Source organism: Lolium rigidum, chromosome 4, assembly GCF_022539505.1.
Source record: "Lolium rigidum isolate FL_2022 chromosome 4, APGP_CSIRO_Lrig_0.1, whole genome shotgun sequence".
NCBI classification, from domain to species: Eukaryota; Viridiplantae; Streptophyta; class Magnoliopsida; order Poales; family Poaceae; genus Lolium; species Lolium rigidum.
In genome coordinates, this window is record NC_061511.1 from 197,382,179 (window position 1) to 197,400,544 (window position 18,366).

At 43.7% G+C, this 18,366-nt stretch overlaps 1 protein-coding gene across 1 annotated transcript; it reads left to right on the forward strand.

Annotated features, from left to right (window-relative positions):
* Window positions 1–4,672: 4,672 nt before the first annotated feature.
* On the forward strand, window positions 4,673–9,897 carry LOC124649003 (mitochondrial import inner membrane translocase subunit TIM50-like). Its single transcript, XM_047188688.1, has 10 exons — window positions 4,673–4,958; window positions 5,088–5,182; window positions 5,367–5,403; window positions 6,022–6,083; window positions 6,172–6,285; window positions 7,304–7,408; window positions 7,527–7,625; window positions 8,101–8,257; window positions 8,364–8,466; window positions 9,414–9,897. The coding sequence occupies exons 1-10, from the start codon at window positions 4,673–4,675 to the stop codon at window positions 9,448–9,450; spliced, it is 1,095 nt and encodes a 364-aa protein (XP_047044644.1). The 3' UTR covers window positions 9,451–9,897.
* The last annotated feature ends 8,469 nt before the right edge of the window (window positions 9,898–18,366 follow it).

Sequence of the window (18,366 nt, forward strand, 5' to 3'; positions counted from 1 at the left end):
AGGGAAATGGGAGAAATTAAATCAGTAGAAAATAAAAATAAAACTGGTAAAACCTGAGAATTCCTTGCAGACTTTACTCCTCTTAAACAGCAGAAGCCATATACAGCGTAACCTAGAAGGAACAGCCCACACGTGTGCAAAAGAGCCTAACTCTATGGACAGAAAAAATGAACGGAAGCTCATATACGTGCACAGGATGGCAGTGAGACTGAAAAACGGCCCACAAGTACCTCCGCTCGGACGGGTGAACATCTTTAAGATTACAGACAACAACGACAAAACAAGACACACATCATACAGCTAGAATCGACTGAGATTTAATAAAAATCAGACGCCTGATTTCTAGCAAAACCGTTAAAATAAAAGCTCAACACTTATTATGGATCAGGGGAGTAGAACACTGAGGCAATGTACCTTTTCATACGGATGTCAAGTAGCCACTGAAGAATCAGTTGGCTAATATTCTCACCAAGCCCATGGAGATATTCTTGGAGACTAAAGATGAAGGAGTCAACCTCGGAAAAAAAAAGATCAAGGACACCAGTGTACATGATGGTAAGAATAGACAACTAGATTAGAGAGGAAACCACTGAAAATCATCTTGTTGAAATATCAAAAGGTATTAACATATACCCTCTAAGTAAGAATAGAAACATGTCGGCAAGTGTGGAGATGTCACACGATTTCTTCATGAGTGCTACTCACCGTGACCGTAGGTGTAGAAATATCTAGATTTTTTTTGGATTATGAACTTAGCAGAAGCCCGAAGGTGAATTGTAATATCCCATAGTATCTTGTGGAGATATATAATATATGTTGGTTTGTAATGAGGAGTTAGACCAAAATTGTCCGTGATGTCCTATACACAAAGACATGTGACACAAATGTGGATTCTGTCCATCCACGCTCATGCTCTCTCATTTCCTTGCATTTTTCTCAAAGACTGGGTTTGAAAACCTATTAACCAAAACTACTAAAACACTATTGCTTGTACATAAAAGTTTAAATTATGTATTTCAAGTTCTTTATGACAGAATATGTTAATTTGTAGTTTGAGAACGAGATGATTAAAAAAACATTGTAAGATAATTTTGTGTGCATGCCACGAGAATGCTAAATTTAATCTAAAATATGCACATAATACTCTCAGACATGTACAAATAATAATGGTAATAATTTTAAAATACTAATAGTAATTTTTCTTGAGTGGAGTGTATTTGCACATGCTCCCGGGCACTATTCAGATTTAGAACATATACCATATGTTGCAATACGAACAAACATATTGGTTCTAACATGTTTTACTAAGAGCGTGACACATGTGGGAGTCGATATGAACCTAAGTTGTAGCATAGAAGTATGAAGTTCAAATGGTGAGATTTGACATCACACAACTACGACAGATAGATATACACAGTCAATATACATGACTCTCAAATTCTCAATGCATGGTGTTGAGAATCACACAACAAGTTAGTCATAAATCTGGATTTGATTGTAATGTAATGGAACGTTTGATAAAATAAAGTTGCACATACCACGTTGATAAAAGAATCCTTAAGCTGAGTTATATGCCTCCGTGTTGTATCACATTGTTAGATATACACTCGCTTACCACCAAAGGTTAAAACCTTTGCATGGAGAGCAGCTTCTAACGCCCTAGCTACAGAGGGCAATAAGCTAAGAAGGAAGATGCATGTCACAGGTTTATGCAGGATATGTGGCTCGGCCGTGGAGGATGAGGCGCACGCTCTCGCACACTGCCCTCATGCTCGTCGTCTTTGGCATTCGATGAGAGATTGTTGGCTTCTTCCTTCTGAGTCTGATCTACAGGTGTCCACTACGTCCTGGTTCCGATCAGTCCTCATTTCTGCTCCGACTCATATGATTGATCACACACTTTTGGTAGCGTGGAGGGCTTGGTATGAGCGGAATGAAGTAACTCATGAGAAACCTATTCCGACTACAGAGAGTTCAAAGAGATTTCTATGTAGTTATGTGATGATCCTTGGTTCAATAAAAAACACATCCACCGACCAAGTCTTAAAAGGGAAACAACCGATGCTGGATTCTGGTGTTCAGCGAATCAATCCAGTGGAAGTGAAGAAACCACCAGTTAAACGATGGCTTAAACCCCCTCTGGGTTGGGTCAAGTTGTCGATCGATGGTTCTTTTAAGAGTGATGATGGTTCTGCAGGTATTGGTATGGTGCTACGTGACTATGCTGGTACAGTAATTTTTTCGGCTTGTCGATTCCTTGCGTCATGTGAGCAGGCTCTAGAAGCGGAAGTCTCAGCCTGTTTGGAAGGCCTGGAGTTGGGGCTGCTTCATAGTGATTTGCCTATCGTTGTTGAGTCAGATTGCTCTCAGTTAATCTCATCTATTTTGGCCAAAGGAAAAGACCGTTCGCCCTATCTACATAGTATCTCAGAGATTAAAGTTTTAGCTAGTGGTAGTAGAATTTGCAACTTTGTAAAAGTAGACCGTAGTCAGGTGAGGATTAGTCACTGCCTTGCTAATTTGGCAAGAGCAGAGTATAGAACACAATTTTGGCTTGGTTCAGGACCTGAGTGTGTAGTGCAGGTGCTTGAGTCTGAGTCCCCTGTAATCCCGTCTGATTAATAAAGGTCTGTTTTTGCCCGCAAAAAAAAATATGTCATTTAATTACCTGTTATATTGTACTATTTGTTTCATTTTTGATAGATTTTCGTGCACATTCCATTGTACTATACTCTACTTGACTCAATTCTTAAGTCTAGTGAGTTTTTATGTTCAATATTTTTTCCATCGATTCCGCAAGATGAATGCATGCTTTTGCATGTATAAAAGTAAAACAAGAGGAATGGCAACACCATTCTATTCAGATGCATAAAAGGTAAACTCGCTTGTTATAATAAAAGAATTACCAAAAAAACATGAACATAAATATGTTAGGTCTATTAACTTCTCTCTTGTGGTCACACAAGTACAATATATGGGTTGCACACGTCTTGCGTACAAATGACCCTTCAAGTCTCACTCTGAAGGGTAAACAACAAAGTGTAACGAGCGAGTGGCACATGTATTACCGATGTGAGGATGACTAGCAATATGCCAAGCATCTATAAGGTGTAGACATTGATTGTGGTGTCTTGTTGGGTGTATTCTACCTTTTAGCTTCAGAACTATTCAAATAAACACCGATTAAGGAGTTGGAATGAGTTATGCATTAGCTACATTTACCAAGGTTGGCAAATCACTAGTTGGCATGATACGACATAATAAACCATATTTTCTCGCTATCCTGAGAAGAAAAAAACAAGAGGCCGCAAACAATTTTGATGATCGCAGGTAGAGATTAATCAAAAAGCCAACATAGCATAAACATTCAAATAAGAATGAAATTGGATGATTGGAAGGGTTGTAGGCATCCGTGATGACGTTGTCGCCTCGGATGTGGTGGGGGAAAGAGCGACCGAGTGACGTGGACAGAAGAGGAGGGACAAATGACGTGTTGTTTATCCATGGAAGTAGAAGGAACATGTATCTAGGTGATGTTGCAACTAGGGAAACAGTTTGTGGATCTGGTTTTATGGAGCGTACTAAACTTGACCATAAACATTGCATTGCCGGACAATGCTCATAAAATACTCAAGATGAGAGGAAGAAAGAGATACACGTGGGAGAAGGACGAACGATGCTAATTGGAAAGGACAAGACACATTTAGAAGCTCACCAACAATGACCGATTTAGACCCCCTGACAAGGGATCAACTTATCAATGCCTACAGGTTGTAGACTAGGGTTTAGTTGGAAGTAGAGGGCAAGTAGATCTCGAAGGTTTCAGCCGAAAAGTACTCGACGATTATAAAAACTAGGGTTTGGGAGACAATGATTCGATCATTTCTTTGTCCCTCGACTCCCCCTTATATAGGAGGTGGAGTCGAGAGATTCGTCTTGTACAAGTTACAGAGTCCGGGAGGGTCTACAACTCATCCCGCAAGATTACAAACATCATCTCTATTACAATTCTAACTTTCCTTAATATCAACTTGGGCTTCCGAATCTTCATATTCTTCGGGTCGTGGGCCTTCGCAAACCCAGTGGTACTATCTTCGACGAGCCCATTGGGGATGCCTATGTCACCCCCCCCCCCCACACACACACATACCCACAGCCACCCTACGGGTAGTGGGATGGTGTGTTCGGAGCATTGATACCCGGTCTCATCGCTGCCGCCGCCAGGCAACAGAGCAAGAGGTGGAGTGGGGTGAGCAAAGCATAGAGAACCACGATGAAGGTGAACGGAAGAGCACAAAAAGTTAGAGGTCAAGTTTGGACAAATTTTGAGAAGGTGGATCAGAGAAGCCCAACATGGATGTGTGGCCGTTGGGGGCTGGGCTAGGCCGGGCCGTTCCCTCGCTGGGTAACACACAAGGACGAAAAGCCATTCACTTGGATATGTTAGAGGCCACCTGATGCGCAGGCCCATCACGTTCCGAGCCCAAAGCTCAGGACACGGCGGAGCCGACAGCGCCGCAGAGTTCTGGGTTCGTCGCCCGTCGCCGGGTTCAGAATCAGATCAGTTCATCTTTGGCATTTCCTGGCTTAAACCCTTCCTCCATCCGCTACAGACCAAACCCAAACCCCACCAAAATTCCCCTTCCTTCTTTCTTCTCTCCCAAGCCAAGCCATGTTCCGCGTCGCCGTCGCGAGATCGCGCCGCCTCCTCCCGCCCCGGCCCGCCGCCGCCGCCCTCTCCTCCTTCTCCGCCGCCTCCACCGCCCCCTTGTTCCCCTCCCGCGCCGCCGCCGCCGCTGCCGCTGCCGCAGAGGCGGCAGCGGCGGCCGGGGCTGGCGCGGCTGCGGCGGCAGCGCCTCCCCCCGCGGCGCCCAGGCGGTGGGGCCGGAGCCTGCTCAAGTTCGGCGCCTTCGCGGCCCTCACCGGAGCCCTCGGCGCCGTCGGCTACGTCACCCACGGTGCGATCCCCTCCCGCCAACCTCCTCTGCTACTGCTAGGGTGCTCTGTTTTTTTTTGGATGGGCGTCTAGGTTTGGGCTAGCTCGGCGTTTTGACCTTCTGTGTTGATCCCGTTCCGTGTGCCTGCAGCCTACACGCTGACCGAGGTGGCCCTCAACACCCAGGAGTTCAGGAAGATGATGACCACGCCGCCCCACATCGAGGAGGACGCCACCGAATTTGAGGTACATACATCATGCCGCACCGTCTTCTTCTGACGATCACTCTCTCTACTTGGTGGAGTAGGTTCGTTAGGGCCGGGCAGCAGTGTGACGCAGGCAGAGCTGATTACTAGAATTTTAACCATCACTGCCTATGCTTGTTGGGTGCGAAACTGTGTCTAATACTAGAATTTTTGTTCTTCTGCAGAAATTTCAGGCCATGGCTTTGGCGAAAGCTAAGAAAGGTACAGGCGATGGCATCCTCCTTTCTTTTTCTACACCTGTCTTTTCTGTCTACTATTAACTGAAATAACGATTATGTGATGGCAATTATAGCAAGTAGGAAATTAAAACAGTTGTACCCGGTGAACTGCAATGAACAGGGAATGGAGCTGTGCCATTACTCCCCCTTATGCAATACATAGCCAGATTGCCATATTATTACACTTCTTACTCCCTTGTTGTCTGTTTTCCCACACCGCTTACTTCTTTCCTGTATTGATGTTTTGGTGCACGTTTGGGACACTTGATTGTACGGGGATGTGATGACGGGTTACAGTGAGTAAAAACTTTTTAACTTTTTCATCAATGAATGCAATGAGGATGGAATGGAGTTATTCTGTTACAGTGTTACTCTCTCCATTCCACAATAGGTGCTACTCCAGCTTTCAAAATTTTCTTCCTAAGTAGGTGTCATTCTACAAGTTCTGGGCAACTTTTCACCATCTTTTCTTTTGGAAGTTCATTATTCATAACTCACAAGGTCACATTTGTATAACGAAGGGCGCGATATATTCAGAATTATTTCTTGAGCTGCAGCCTGTTAATATCTGATACTGATGTCGTACATTTTGGTACTGCAGTTCCTGTTGCAGCGATAGAGTTCTACTTGGATACGAGGAACACAATCGAAAATCATGTGACGGTCAGTAACACATAAAATATCTCAATGTCTTGTCTTAGAATTGTGTTACTAAAAATGTTAATAATCACACCAAATCTTTGTTTAACAGGGCTTCACTGAACCTACATCAGACAAACTGTTGCCAGATTTGCTTCCAGAATACAATGGTGTCATCACCCTAGTTCTTGATCTGAATGAGACTCTTGTATACTCTGATTGGCAGGTAGAGTGAAGGACATATTTAGTCCTGCTATTTACTTGATGATTTTATCCTGTAGTATTATAACCTAATCTCTGTATTTGATGCAAATGTGGTACTGTAATATAATTTATGAACCGACATTATGTTTTGAATTGAAGACTTCCATACATTATCAGATAATGTTCTAACAAGAGCATAATGGACTTAAATATAACCTGGTAAGGTGCTAGTGGCAAAATATGGTAGTTTACCTTAGACATGCTCTGCTACAAGTGTCATGGTGCTCGATTGTACTCTAATACCACACTTCTAGAGCGCAAAAAAAGTTATTGTATCGACCAACTACCGTTAGAACTGATGACTCATGGTATATATGAACTACATGTTTTTTTTTTTTCATTTTTCATCAAACATATTAGAGAGGCTCTGAGGCTTTGTTTTGAGTCTTCAAACTAATTCATTGCTTAATATTTCTAACTTATAAGTGAGTACATGTTGTTTCTTTTATAGTACTTGTGGCCAAAAAACAAATCCATAACTTAAATTCAGCAATATCTAATTGAAGGGATTCTAATATTATCTCCATCTCTTATTTTCCCAAATATTTAAGTATCTACCTTTAACTTCCTAAGTAGGATCCTTATACTTTTATTTGGTTGGATGTTATTAGGATTTATTCTGCTACACTACAGGTGAACAAGTAAAGCTGCCCTAACTAGCGCTAGTGGCTAGGTCCACGCTCACGATAATTGCATTCATAAACAAAGAATATTTTTGTGTTTTTAGCACATCCGACTCTAATCCCTGCATGGTTGTGCCTAGGCATGTAACATGCTCGCTAGATTTTCCATAGCCTTGTGATGGCATGATGAGAGTAGAGCTCAACTCATCTTGCCTGTGTGGATATTTTTTTCATCATGAGGGATAATGCATATTTTTCTTTTCATATTCTTACCTTTATATTTTCCTATTTGAGCAATCAAGGGTTGTCAAATTAATTTTCTCTCTCTCTCACTCTCTCTCTTTCTTCTCTCTAAAGCGTGACAGAGGTTGGAAGACATTTAAGAGACCAGGAGTTGATGCCTTTGTGCAATATATGTCACAGTTTTATGAAGTTGTTGTATATTCTGATCAAACATCCATGGTAAGTTGCTCTTAACTTTTTCTCAATGTAGAGTTGTAGACTATTATGTTATTTTGCTGAGGGATGCAACTGCTATGTATAATATTCTAATGTCTACGACTGCCTTTCCTTTTTGTAGTACGTGGATCCTGTCATTGAAAGGTTGGACCCAAAGGGTTACATCATGTACAGGTTATCAAGGCCTGCAACTAAGTACCAAGATGGTAAACATTATCGGGTATGGAGATTGCCTGGCTTTACTATTTGAACAATAAGTACATTCCATGAAAAGCATGCATTGTTAGGAATAATGAATATCATCCATTTTGTATTGTTACATATTAGGCATCTCCCTTTAATCATTTTCAAGGTATATGCTACTAAATAAGTATGGAAGCCTATACCTTTAATCTTTTTCAAGGTATATGCTCCTAAATAAGTAAGGAAGCCTATACGTGAAGAAAGCATGTACTCCCTCCAATCCATAGTAAGTTTGGTTGTTTTAGTTCAAATGGATCGGAGGGAGTAGTAATATTTCTGTTGTACCTTTATTCCAATGATATTATTGTTAGGCATGTCGAGAAAAGTGAGCCATACAATTGTTTATTTATTTATTGGGCCAATCATCTGATTTCTGACTCATGACCAATCTTCTGTTTCAACACTGTTCGGATGCTTTCTCCTTCGTAACATTTGTTATCATGTTTTACCAGGATTTGTCAAAGTTGAACAGAAAACCTGAACATGTTCTTTATATCAGCGCGCATGCTCTTGAATCTTGCCTGCAACTTGAAAATTGTGTTAGCATCAAACCTTGGAAACTTGAAACTGATGACACCCAATTGTTGGATCTGATTCCATTTCTTGAGTGTAAGTGTTCCAAACCCATTTTCTGTATTAGCATGCGGTTCTAGGTACCTTTTCTGATGTCATGTGAGCCTGTGATAAATCCTGATGAAGCTAACTTATACTACAGATCTTGCCACTGCAAGGCCTACTGATGTCCGGCCAGTGCTTGCTTCCTTTCAAGGTCAGGACATAGCTACAGAGTTTGCCAAGCGTGCAAAGGTAGTGGGAAGGTAAGTACATGGTTGCATTCTACTGCAGGATCCCTGTCATTTAGAAATTTTTTGGAGGTTTGCATTGTGAATGTGATATATTGGTATGACGTTATTGATATCTATCGATGTAATTGTACGAGTGAACCTCTCTTCTGTGTGGCATGCGCCATTGTTGTGAACTGGCTTAACGATTGTGTATTTTGAAAAGTTGGTAGTGCTTAGGCTTAAGTGAGCCAAAATTTGAAGCATTGTTTTGCCATTCTGCTGGACTGGGCAGTTATTGAAATTGTTACGATGCCTCTTACTGTCTGGATAGTTAGTACTTCCACCATTAGTGATAAGCCATGCACAATAGCCAATCTGGACAACAACTAAACAGGTATATGCACCATGGTAGTTATAAATTTACATGGATGCTTTTCTTAAATAGATAATACCTACATGTAATAGAAACTCTTAAAATGGGTCTTGTGGATATTATGTACTACCTCTGTACCAAAATATAAGATGTTTTAGTAGGCAATTTAAGCTCACTAAAATGTCTGAGATTTGTCAAAATTTGGATGTATCTAGACACTAAAATGCATCTAGATACATCCAAATTTTAACAAATCTTTTAAGACAACCTTCATGGGAGGGAGTATTTTGTGACAGAGGAAGTAGAATCTTGGGAGCTGCCTTGGATTCTACTCCTTTGTTAAAGAGGGCATCATGCTTCTTTGAGAACTCCACCAATCATAGTAATGCAAAAGTAGGGCATTGACGCTCCACTTTTCTCGTATTTGAAAATAGAGAGCACCAGATTGCATTTAGAGTGCCTGTCTGGATCTTCAAAATTCTGCCTGGTGCATGTAAAACTGCTTGTTGTTAGGGTAATACCTAGGATCAGCTATCTGTTACTCCCTCCGTAAAAAACTTACTTTTTCAGTGTAAATTGAATGACACATCACTTTACCATCTTACAGGCAAAAGCAAGAGCGTAAGAGCATATGGCGGCGATGATGTATCTAATCTGCTGGAAGGACAAAGCTCCAAATTGACTTAATCCTAGCGTGGGTTTTTTGTTGTTGGAAGGAGATAATACTGAGACTCCTGTTCATCCCATCTCTAATCAAATTTTCTGGCTGGCATGAGGCCATGAGGGGACATCTTGTAGTTTTGTTAGTTTAGGCTCCAAACTTTATGACTGATCTCAGCACTCCTCCCATCTTTCTCTAGCTTTGCAGTTCACTGTTCCAAGTCACTGATCTCCATTTCTTGGGCATCTTGACTTCACGGTCTCGATTAGAAGTTGAGACGGCAGCACTAAGTTTGCCTGGATGCTGAGTTTGTTGAAACATGCGATGAAATGAAGCATTTTCTTATAATTTTTTTGTGGTTGTATTTCTATGAGACATAGTGCAGACAATTTCTAATGCATCGATGTTATTTATAGCCTTGGTTTGGGTTTATGAGTCGCTAAGCACTACTCACATCTTTCTATAGCATTCCGAGAGAACGCCAGCTGGAATCCACCTCCACCTCTACCGTTAATCCTTCTCTGAGGCTAGCAACAGGATCCAGGAATCAGTTTCCTCCGCCGGAGACCAGGCCACATATGAGTAGGTGAGAGTGAAATGCACCAACAGTCCCAGAAGTTAGAGCATCTCCAGTCGCGTCCCCCCAAGGGATTTGGGGCGCGCCGGACAAAAAAAGCGTTCCAGCCGCGTCCCCCAAAGCCCTTTTTTGTCCGGCGCGGCCCGATACGGTGTCCGGCGTCCCGAGCCCGTCCCCGTCCCACAGGGGACGCTCCGGGGACGCCGGACACAACGAAAAGCGAGGCGGGAGTGGCGGGGCCGACGCGTCGGCGGCACGGAAGGCTAAAACCCCGTCGCCTACCTTTGGTCAAGCGACGTTAATGGCGTCCCTGTTTTCCCGGGCGACGCAGGGACGCGTCTCGTCGTGCATGGCCGCGTGGCCGTCCGCGCCGGAGTTATTGCGTGCAACCACCCGCTGCCGCCGCTGTTTTAAGACGCCCTCCAGTTATCGCCGCTCATCATAATCCTTCTCGTCGCCGCCGCCTCCCCTTCCCGGATCCTCTCCTCGCCGCTCAAAAAATGTCGTCCTCCCGCAAGATCGCCGCGGCGAACGGCTCGGCCGCGGCAGCCTCACCGTGGCGGAGGCGTGGGCGCCGTACCACGCCCGGTATCCGGTCCCGCCGGACGTGCGGCTGCCAAGCGGCGGCGGCCGGAAGATGGCCGTGAACGGCATTGGCATCCCGCCGCCGCCGAAGCCAGACACGCAGCAATGGCGGGACGCCATCAAGGCCCGTCGGGCTCAACTCACCGCCGAGGAGCGGGCGGATCCGACATGGGCGGCCAAGGACAACGACGACTGGTGGACGACGTACTTCAAGGCCAAGTACGACGTCGAGCCGCACAGCACCGACGGGCTCATCGGCGGGCCCAACAGCCTGGAACGAGGGAAGGCCGCGCCCTGTTGCGGGGCGTTCGGGCGCACCCTCGAGAACGTCATCCGCGGCCTCCGCAACGGCGCTCCGCGGCTGGAGATGCCGTCGTCGCCGCCGCCTTCTCCTCAATGGCAGCCGAGGAGGACGACGTACTCGTCCTCCTCGCACTCTTCTTCCTCGGGGCCGGCGCGATCGACGCCGTCGTCGTCGTACCGGTCGGCGCCGTATACCGTTCCCAAACGGGAGGTCAAGGAGGAGCCGGCGACGCCCGTCAACACGAGGCGTGGCGGTAGCGGCAGCGGGCGGCAGCAAGGGAGGCGCGGCGGCGCCCTCCTCATCCCGAAGCCGGAGGTGAAGGAGGAGCCGGAGGAAGCGTCGCGAGCGGCGCTGCCGGCGGAGTACGAGCGGCAGCAGCGGCTCATCGCCGGCAGCGACGACCCCGAGGACTGCCCGGGGCTGCGGGCGGCGTTCTTGGCGTCCATGGACGACAAGGACGCCTGGAGGGCGACCTGGACGCGGCGATCGCCATGTCCATCCGCGACTCCGGCAAGCCGGCTGGTGGACCTCACCGACGACGGCGAGGCAGGACCAAGCGGCTTGGTGAAGGACGAGCCCGTGGACGAGCCCGTCGACGAGCGCGTCAAGCGGGAGGTCGTCACCGACGAGATGTACAACTTCCGGCAGTACTACGACGCCTCCGGCCGCCGCAAGTGGTTCTAGATTAGGTTTAGTTTTAAAGTTAGTCAAATTTCGTTCGAATCTATGTAAGTTTGGACGAATCTAATCGAATCTAGTCAAGTTTAAAATTTACGAAATTTTGTTTGGGGGACGCGACTGGGGAGCGACGTCCCCCAAACGCGGCACGAACGAAACACGTCCCCCAAACGCTCAATCCGACGCGGTTTGGGGGACGGTTTGGGGGACGCGACTGGAGATGCTCTTAGCGGCGATGTTGAAAATGGTCCTGAAACTCAGAAACTGTACCAAAGCAGTCCTAGAATTTGTCATCAATATCTACATACGGTCCGGGATACGGATAGAGTAATACAGGTGACATGGTGAACCGCGCCCACGAAAACTAAGACCGTTCTGTCAACATTTTTGCGTCAAATGAGTCAAATCTGCACGTAATCGTTCTGCTATAACTCCACCTGCTAACAGGTTGCAGCCACCAAAACCTGGTTATATTTTTATTAAAGGAACTGTTTAACTGCATGTAGATGGATCACGATGCATTTTGAAAGTTTGTTGAACCGATGACATGCTTGTACACATGCACGAGGGCATCTTTATTTTACGAAACACACAACAAACGCTGACAGCTACATATATAAATATATACTAGTTTATATATATAGTGCACACATGCATGAAGACAAACGAGCGAAGTGTACATATACTAGTATCAAGACGAATTATACTCCTTGGTTGTCTATTCTTTTTTAAAACAAATGTGGTATATACTTTATCGCAAAAAAGTTGGAACATTCTAACCCCCAAAATATGCTGCGTACTCCTTGGCAAAAATGTTCTATATACTCCATGGAAAAAAATTGGCATATACTCCGTTAAAAATGTGGTATGTGTATACTCCCTTGAAAAAATATGGTATGCACAAAGAGATTTCATTTATAGTCCATACAAAATAGTATACAAAAATATTTAGTGCATGTCCATAGCCAAATTGAGTTTCGATACTGGGAATGGTGTTTTATCCCATGGGAGCAGATACTCTCTTTATTTTCCAATGTACCTTAGACATATTTTGAAACGTCAAATTTTTTGAAAAAATATCGCACATACAGCTTCACGTGCTACGCGCTCGCAAAGTCGATTCGTGAAAAATTGACTTGTGTTGTGGGGTGTGTAAAAAAGTTAGGTGCTAAAAATAAGGCTTTTCATAAGATAAATTTGCTCCTTTTTTACTTAGATCATATAAAATATCATTTTTTCGTGAAAGTTGACGAATGTACATATATTATGGAGATGCATGCATAATCTTTTGTCAAAAAAATTCACAACTTCAAGATATATTTCTTTGGTAGAGGGAGCACATCCGATACTATTACTCTTATTAAAGTTGAAGATATATACGTACTCCATTCTGAATCTACATGCATGCACACGCGTATACATATTTGTTGCATACTTGTATGCATCGGATCAGCTTTTCTTCTCTAGCAGTTTTAGTTAACTACTGGGTACATCCAACTTTGTTTTTTAGATCTAGGTACATTCAACTAAAGGGCAGCCTGATTAGGGGTAGGATTGCTTAACTACGTGTAGGACAAAGGAGTGGCATCGCGCGCGGATATCATGGGCAACTTGAGCGCCTTGGTGGGTCTATTTACATTGCCACGTCACTTTGATACGTATTTAAGACCGTATCTGGATAGCGAGAACTAGTTTTGGGACTGTTTTGATGCATTTCCTAAGTTTCAGGATCAATTTAGACATCGCCGGTAACTTCTAGGACCACTAATGCATTTCACTCGAGTAGGTGAGGGCCATGGTGCTGCCCCCGGTCGGTTGTTCCTCTACCCCGCCGACCACCGGCGGCTGCTGGAGCCTGTCGTGGAGCAACCGATGGAGGAATAGTCACATACAGCTCCGATACACACGAAGAAAATTCATTTTTTTACAAAGAAAAATTCTCATTAGCGTTGTGCCACTATGAAAATTCCTTCACTTCTGTGGCATTTAGCGTTTGTAATTAACAAGAAAACGGGTTTTCTTATAGCAGCTAAGTGGCCTCATTAGCACGAGCACAAATGATCCAATAATCACATCGTTTCCTTTATTAGATTGATGCACTAGCCAAGTTTTCCAAAAGTCCGAACTGTTGGAAAGGGCTAGGCTATATATTTTAACACTCCCCCTCACGTCTAGGCTGGACAAACGGGAAGACACTAGACGTGGGATAAACGGGAGGCTGCAACTATTTTTAGATTAAATAGTGCGTAAGCCAGGGTTTGAACTTGAGACCTCCTGGCTCTGATACCATATTAGATTGATGCACTAGCCAAGTTTTCCAAAAGTCCGAACTGTTGGAAAGGGCTAGGCTATATATTTTAACATCCTTCACATCGTTTGTCAAGATGCCCAAGAAATGGAGACCGTGAAGTCAAGATGCCCAAGAAATGGAGATCAGTGACTTGGAACAGTGAACTGCAATGCTGCTTAGAGAGTGATGCAAGAGGACCCGTTTGTTCATCAGGTGGCTTAGCACCAATCCTGCTTAGAGAGTGATGCAAGATGACCCCAAATTAGACTCGGTTTGGACGCAAACTTTCTAAAAGAAACCCGCTCTATTTTTATTCCATAGGCACCAAATACCGTAGTTTAGGAATGCCACAGTGTTTCTCTTGTTACTGAATTGAGTAGTACTTGCAGTTACATGCTTCACACGTTTCAAGGGTAAACCCTAATCTCTCGCTAATTATAGTTTATTTTTATATTGTTAATGCGTGTATGCGGTTATGGCTAGTTAGATTTTGTAGGTACTATACTGTGTTTGATTTAGCGGTGCATTTTACACGATATTATGTCCTTGTACATAGTATTTGATGTGTGTAAATATTTCTTTCCCTTCGAAGGGGCAGCACTCTTACCCTTCGAAGAAGCTCTAGCGCTCTCGCCCTTGCTGCTCGGCATGAAGTCATCGTCGGAGTCAATGCTTGGCGGTGCAACACTCTTGCCCTTCGAAAAAGCTGCACTCTTGCCCTTCGAGGACACAACGCTCTTGCCCTTGCTTTTTGGCATGAAGATATCATCCTCGTCCTTGCTCTCATCCACCCACGTCCATGGATAATCCAAAAGCCGTTGCTTTTCTTCATCATCTTTCCATGTTTGTTTCTTCCACTTCTCATTCAACCTGATAAGCTCATACCTTATTTCCCGAGGGCTACGAGCATGCATCTTTTTGGATGGGATTCCGTACGACAAACCCTCTCATTCCTTACCAACCTTAGTGAGTAAAGCGTCGGTAATGATGAACTCCTCGAATGTGTCTACCTTACTCTCTCTCATAACTAACCGGACACTGTCTAGAAGAGGTTTGGTCATGAACTTGTTGAAAAGAGTGGGGGATTCATCTTCGATGCAACACAATGAGCTACAACAAAACAATGTGGGGTGAGCCGGCAGGAAGATAAGAGGTAGGAGCACTCGTGCATCAAACCATATCGATGCATGTTTTTATAGAGAAAATGGCGAGAGAATCTGGCGGGACACGTCGAGAAAATGGCGGGAGAATTAGGCGGGCCGTTGCGAGAAATGGCGGGAAAATGCGGCGGGAAAAGTGGCGACGAGAAATGGGGTCTAACATGCTTGGTTAGGTTAAACGAGGCCGTGTTGCATTGATCATGCAATATTTCGGCAATCTATAGGCCAATGGGACTTGTCCGCCACCTATATGTCAATAAGCCTTATCGACGAACTATTGGCTGATTAGTCGATTGATGTGACGGGCAGCGCGGCTGACATGGTTGCCAGAACTGCTCGGCCAACAGATAGCCGACAAGGGCCTATCGGCGAACAGGTGACCGAAGCCGTATTATTTTTGAAAACCACCTATTTACGTAATCGTTATGACTTAAATAAAAACATATTATTTAAAAATAATTAGCTGAATTTTTACCAACAGTTTTTTTCGACAAATGAATGTTTTGATTTAATTATTTTGGTAGTTTCTTGCCAAGGCGGAAACCAACGTTCTGGCTGATTTCCTTTAAAAAAAACGTCTGGATGACTGAGACTAGTCACAATGGGAAGTATCATACACTAGTATTATGCACATGATACTAGTTTATGATACTACCACCACAATGCATAATATCATAAGATAGTAGTATCATAGTATCATATTTAAAGTTTTGTAGAATCTTAATGCAAATTTGTGTACATGATGTGTTTGCTGTAGGAAATATGTGTCCTACAACTATATTCAATTTATTTGGAACTTCGTATATTTTGTTACCTCATTATGGAATTGAAACATGTGTTTATACATGGAATTGCTATGGTTATTAGCATGAAAATTATGTTTGCTGGAACTTGTACTTAAAGATTTTCTTAAGGAAGCTGGATGATTAATATTGGAATACAGTGTCTATGATACGCTGGAAATATAGCCCGGGCACAATATTAATTGGAAGGGACTAGGCTAATGATCAGATTACAGCCCTGATGTAGGCCTACATAATTAGTCGGAATTTGATTTAATTATGGCACGTACCTCACATATGTGCGTTTTGGGACAAATACAAATAGTATCCGATTAACAGATAAATTATACCGTGGTTGGTAATTTTATCTGGACACTGTTTGGAAAACGAGTTTAAAATAACTTGGAAGCTTATTTGTAATTGGAGTTGGACTCTGGAAATTACAATATAAGTAGGTCCCTACCCTCTAGCCTCAATTGCAATTGTGAACGGCACCACGGAAAAGTGCAGAGCAATAGAGGGTAGACCTAAATCTCGTCGGTTTCTTACATTTGCCATTAAGTTTTTTAGTTTTACGTGCTATGATACGGTATCATATTATGATACCACTTCCATCTCTCACCTCATTAATCGGTGCGCCACATCAGATTTTTGCCAACATGGTATGCATAATACTACTTATGATACTTCCATTGTAGCTAGTCTAATGACACATGAGATACGTCCACCCACCTTGCGTGTGCTTTGTAAGACTAGAGAATTCTTTCTTTCCGTCAGTAGAGACCTTTATTTTCCTACTGGCTGGATCGAGAGCCTCTTCTCCGAGAAAAAGAGAAACTCTCTCAAAAAAAAACACACACACACACAGAAACGGCTACTTCGAGAAGAACAAGAAAAGAACACAAACTAGCTTCCCAGCCGCCGGAACTGCTAGTTTGACACTTTGACATCATCACGTACACGTATGGAGCCAGGCTAGATGTACGTTGAATTGAATTTCGATCATGGAAGTATGGAACGAACGAAGCTTCCATAAAGGCTGGACTGACAGTTAACGACTTAACGGACAACGTGGCGTGCTGTTGCCTTCAATCGACGACTCTTCTTTGTTTTCTAGCAATTCGATCGGTCCATTACTCGCCTTCATCTCCCCACTACTGGCCGGCTAGCCTATTTTGCAAGAAACAGCTAGCTCCAGACCAAAACCATGCACCCGTTCCATTCCACCCCGGAGGCGCTGCATCAATCCGTGGTTTCCTTTCAGATGTGAACCTTCGAATCGATGTGGACGTACGTGCGTGCCACTCCGCCAAAATGTACCGGTTATGCGTTTCTAAATTAAGATGCACATGACACCCGGAGGTTCCAAAGCACGATTCGATTGATTAACTTGTTCGTAAAGCACAAAAGGAGTATGCAATCTACGGAAACTGTGTGCCGCCGATGAGCGTTTTCGGGTGGTAACGACGTGGTCATATATAAATGTTTCCATATACTAGTGCAAGTGGTTTTTAGGTATTTCTTTACAACCGGGTAATGAAAATCGTCGCCGGAAGTGTGGCGCCAACTTAGTTCTTACTGCTGATTGATGACATTGAGAAATTAACCTACCGAAGTTCCTGCAAACACATGCTCCCTCCGTACCAAAATAAGTGCCGCAACTATGAAGCAGCAACACTTATTTTGAAAAGGAGGTACTTATTGTATCGCTTTGGTAGTAGACCACGAAGAATGGCAATCTGACTGCGAATAATGGAGAAGTATCCATTGAACGAACGAACCGGCATATCCTTTTTTTTTCCTTTCAGATCGTCTAGTTGGGTTGGCGATTGGCGTCAAGAGGACTTTACAGTTGCTTCATCTTTCTGAGTTCCCACCCAGCGTTCCTTCTGGCAGGCTGGCCGGTCTGATCTGAGGCACGAAAAAGTTTGGATGGAAATTCCATCCATCTATCCATGGTTTTCTTGGGTCTGGTCAACCCGGTTTCCTTTAGATTAAGAGTTTTGAGTACAGATGTATGTGGACGTGCAATGCATGCTTGACAAGTACTCTAGTGATATATAAAGCTCTGAATTCCCAAAAAAAAAAAGTACCCCTACTAACAATTCAATAATTAAGGATTTCAAATGTGTGCTGCCTATGGGTGGTTCCTCAAGCAAACATTTTTCTATGTTAAGGTAAAATGTTTCTATGCATAGAACTCTATGCTGTAAGCTCTACTAGCATCTTCATCCCTTCGTTCCTAAATTAGAAATGATCCTAGTAGCAGTGATCCTGGTACTATATGGTTTATTGGCTGCTCTCCAGCAGTTTAAAATGGCTTCCAAGGAAGAACGAGTTTCAGTCTTTCAGGAGATATGAAATTCTTCCTTTCGACAGAGAACATAGGAGCATGGATGTTGTACACCATCCAAAATTAGCAATGATGAGACAAACAACATTTTATTTCACCAAATTAAGAGACGATACATTACTACTCCAGTTGAAAACAAAGTACTCCGAGAACACTCAGTGACTCAGACC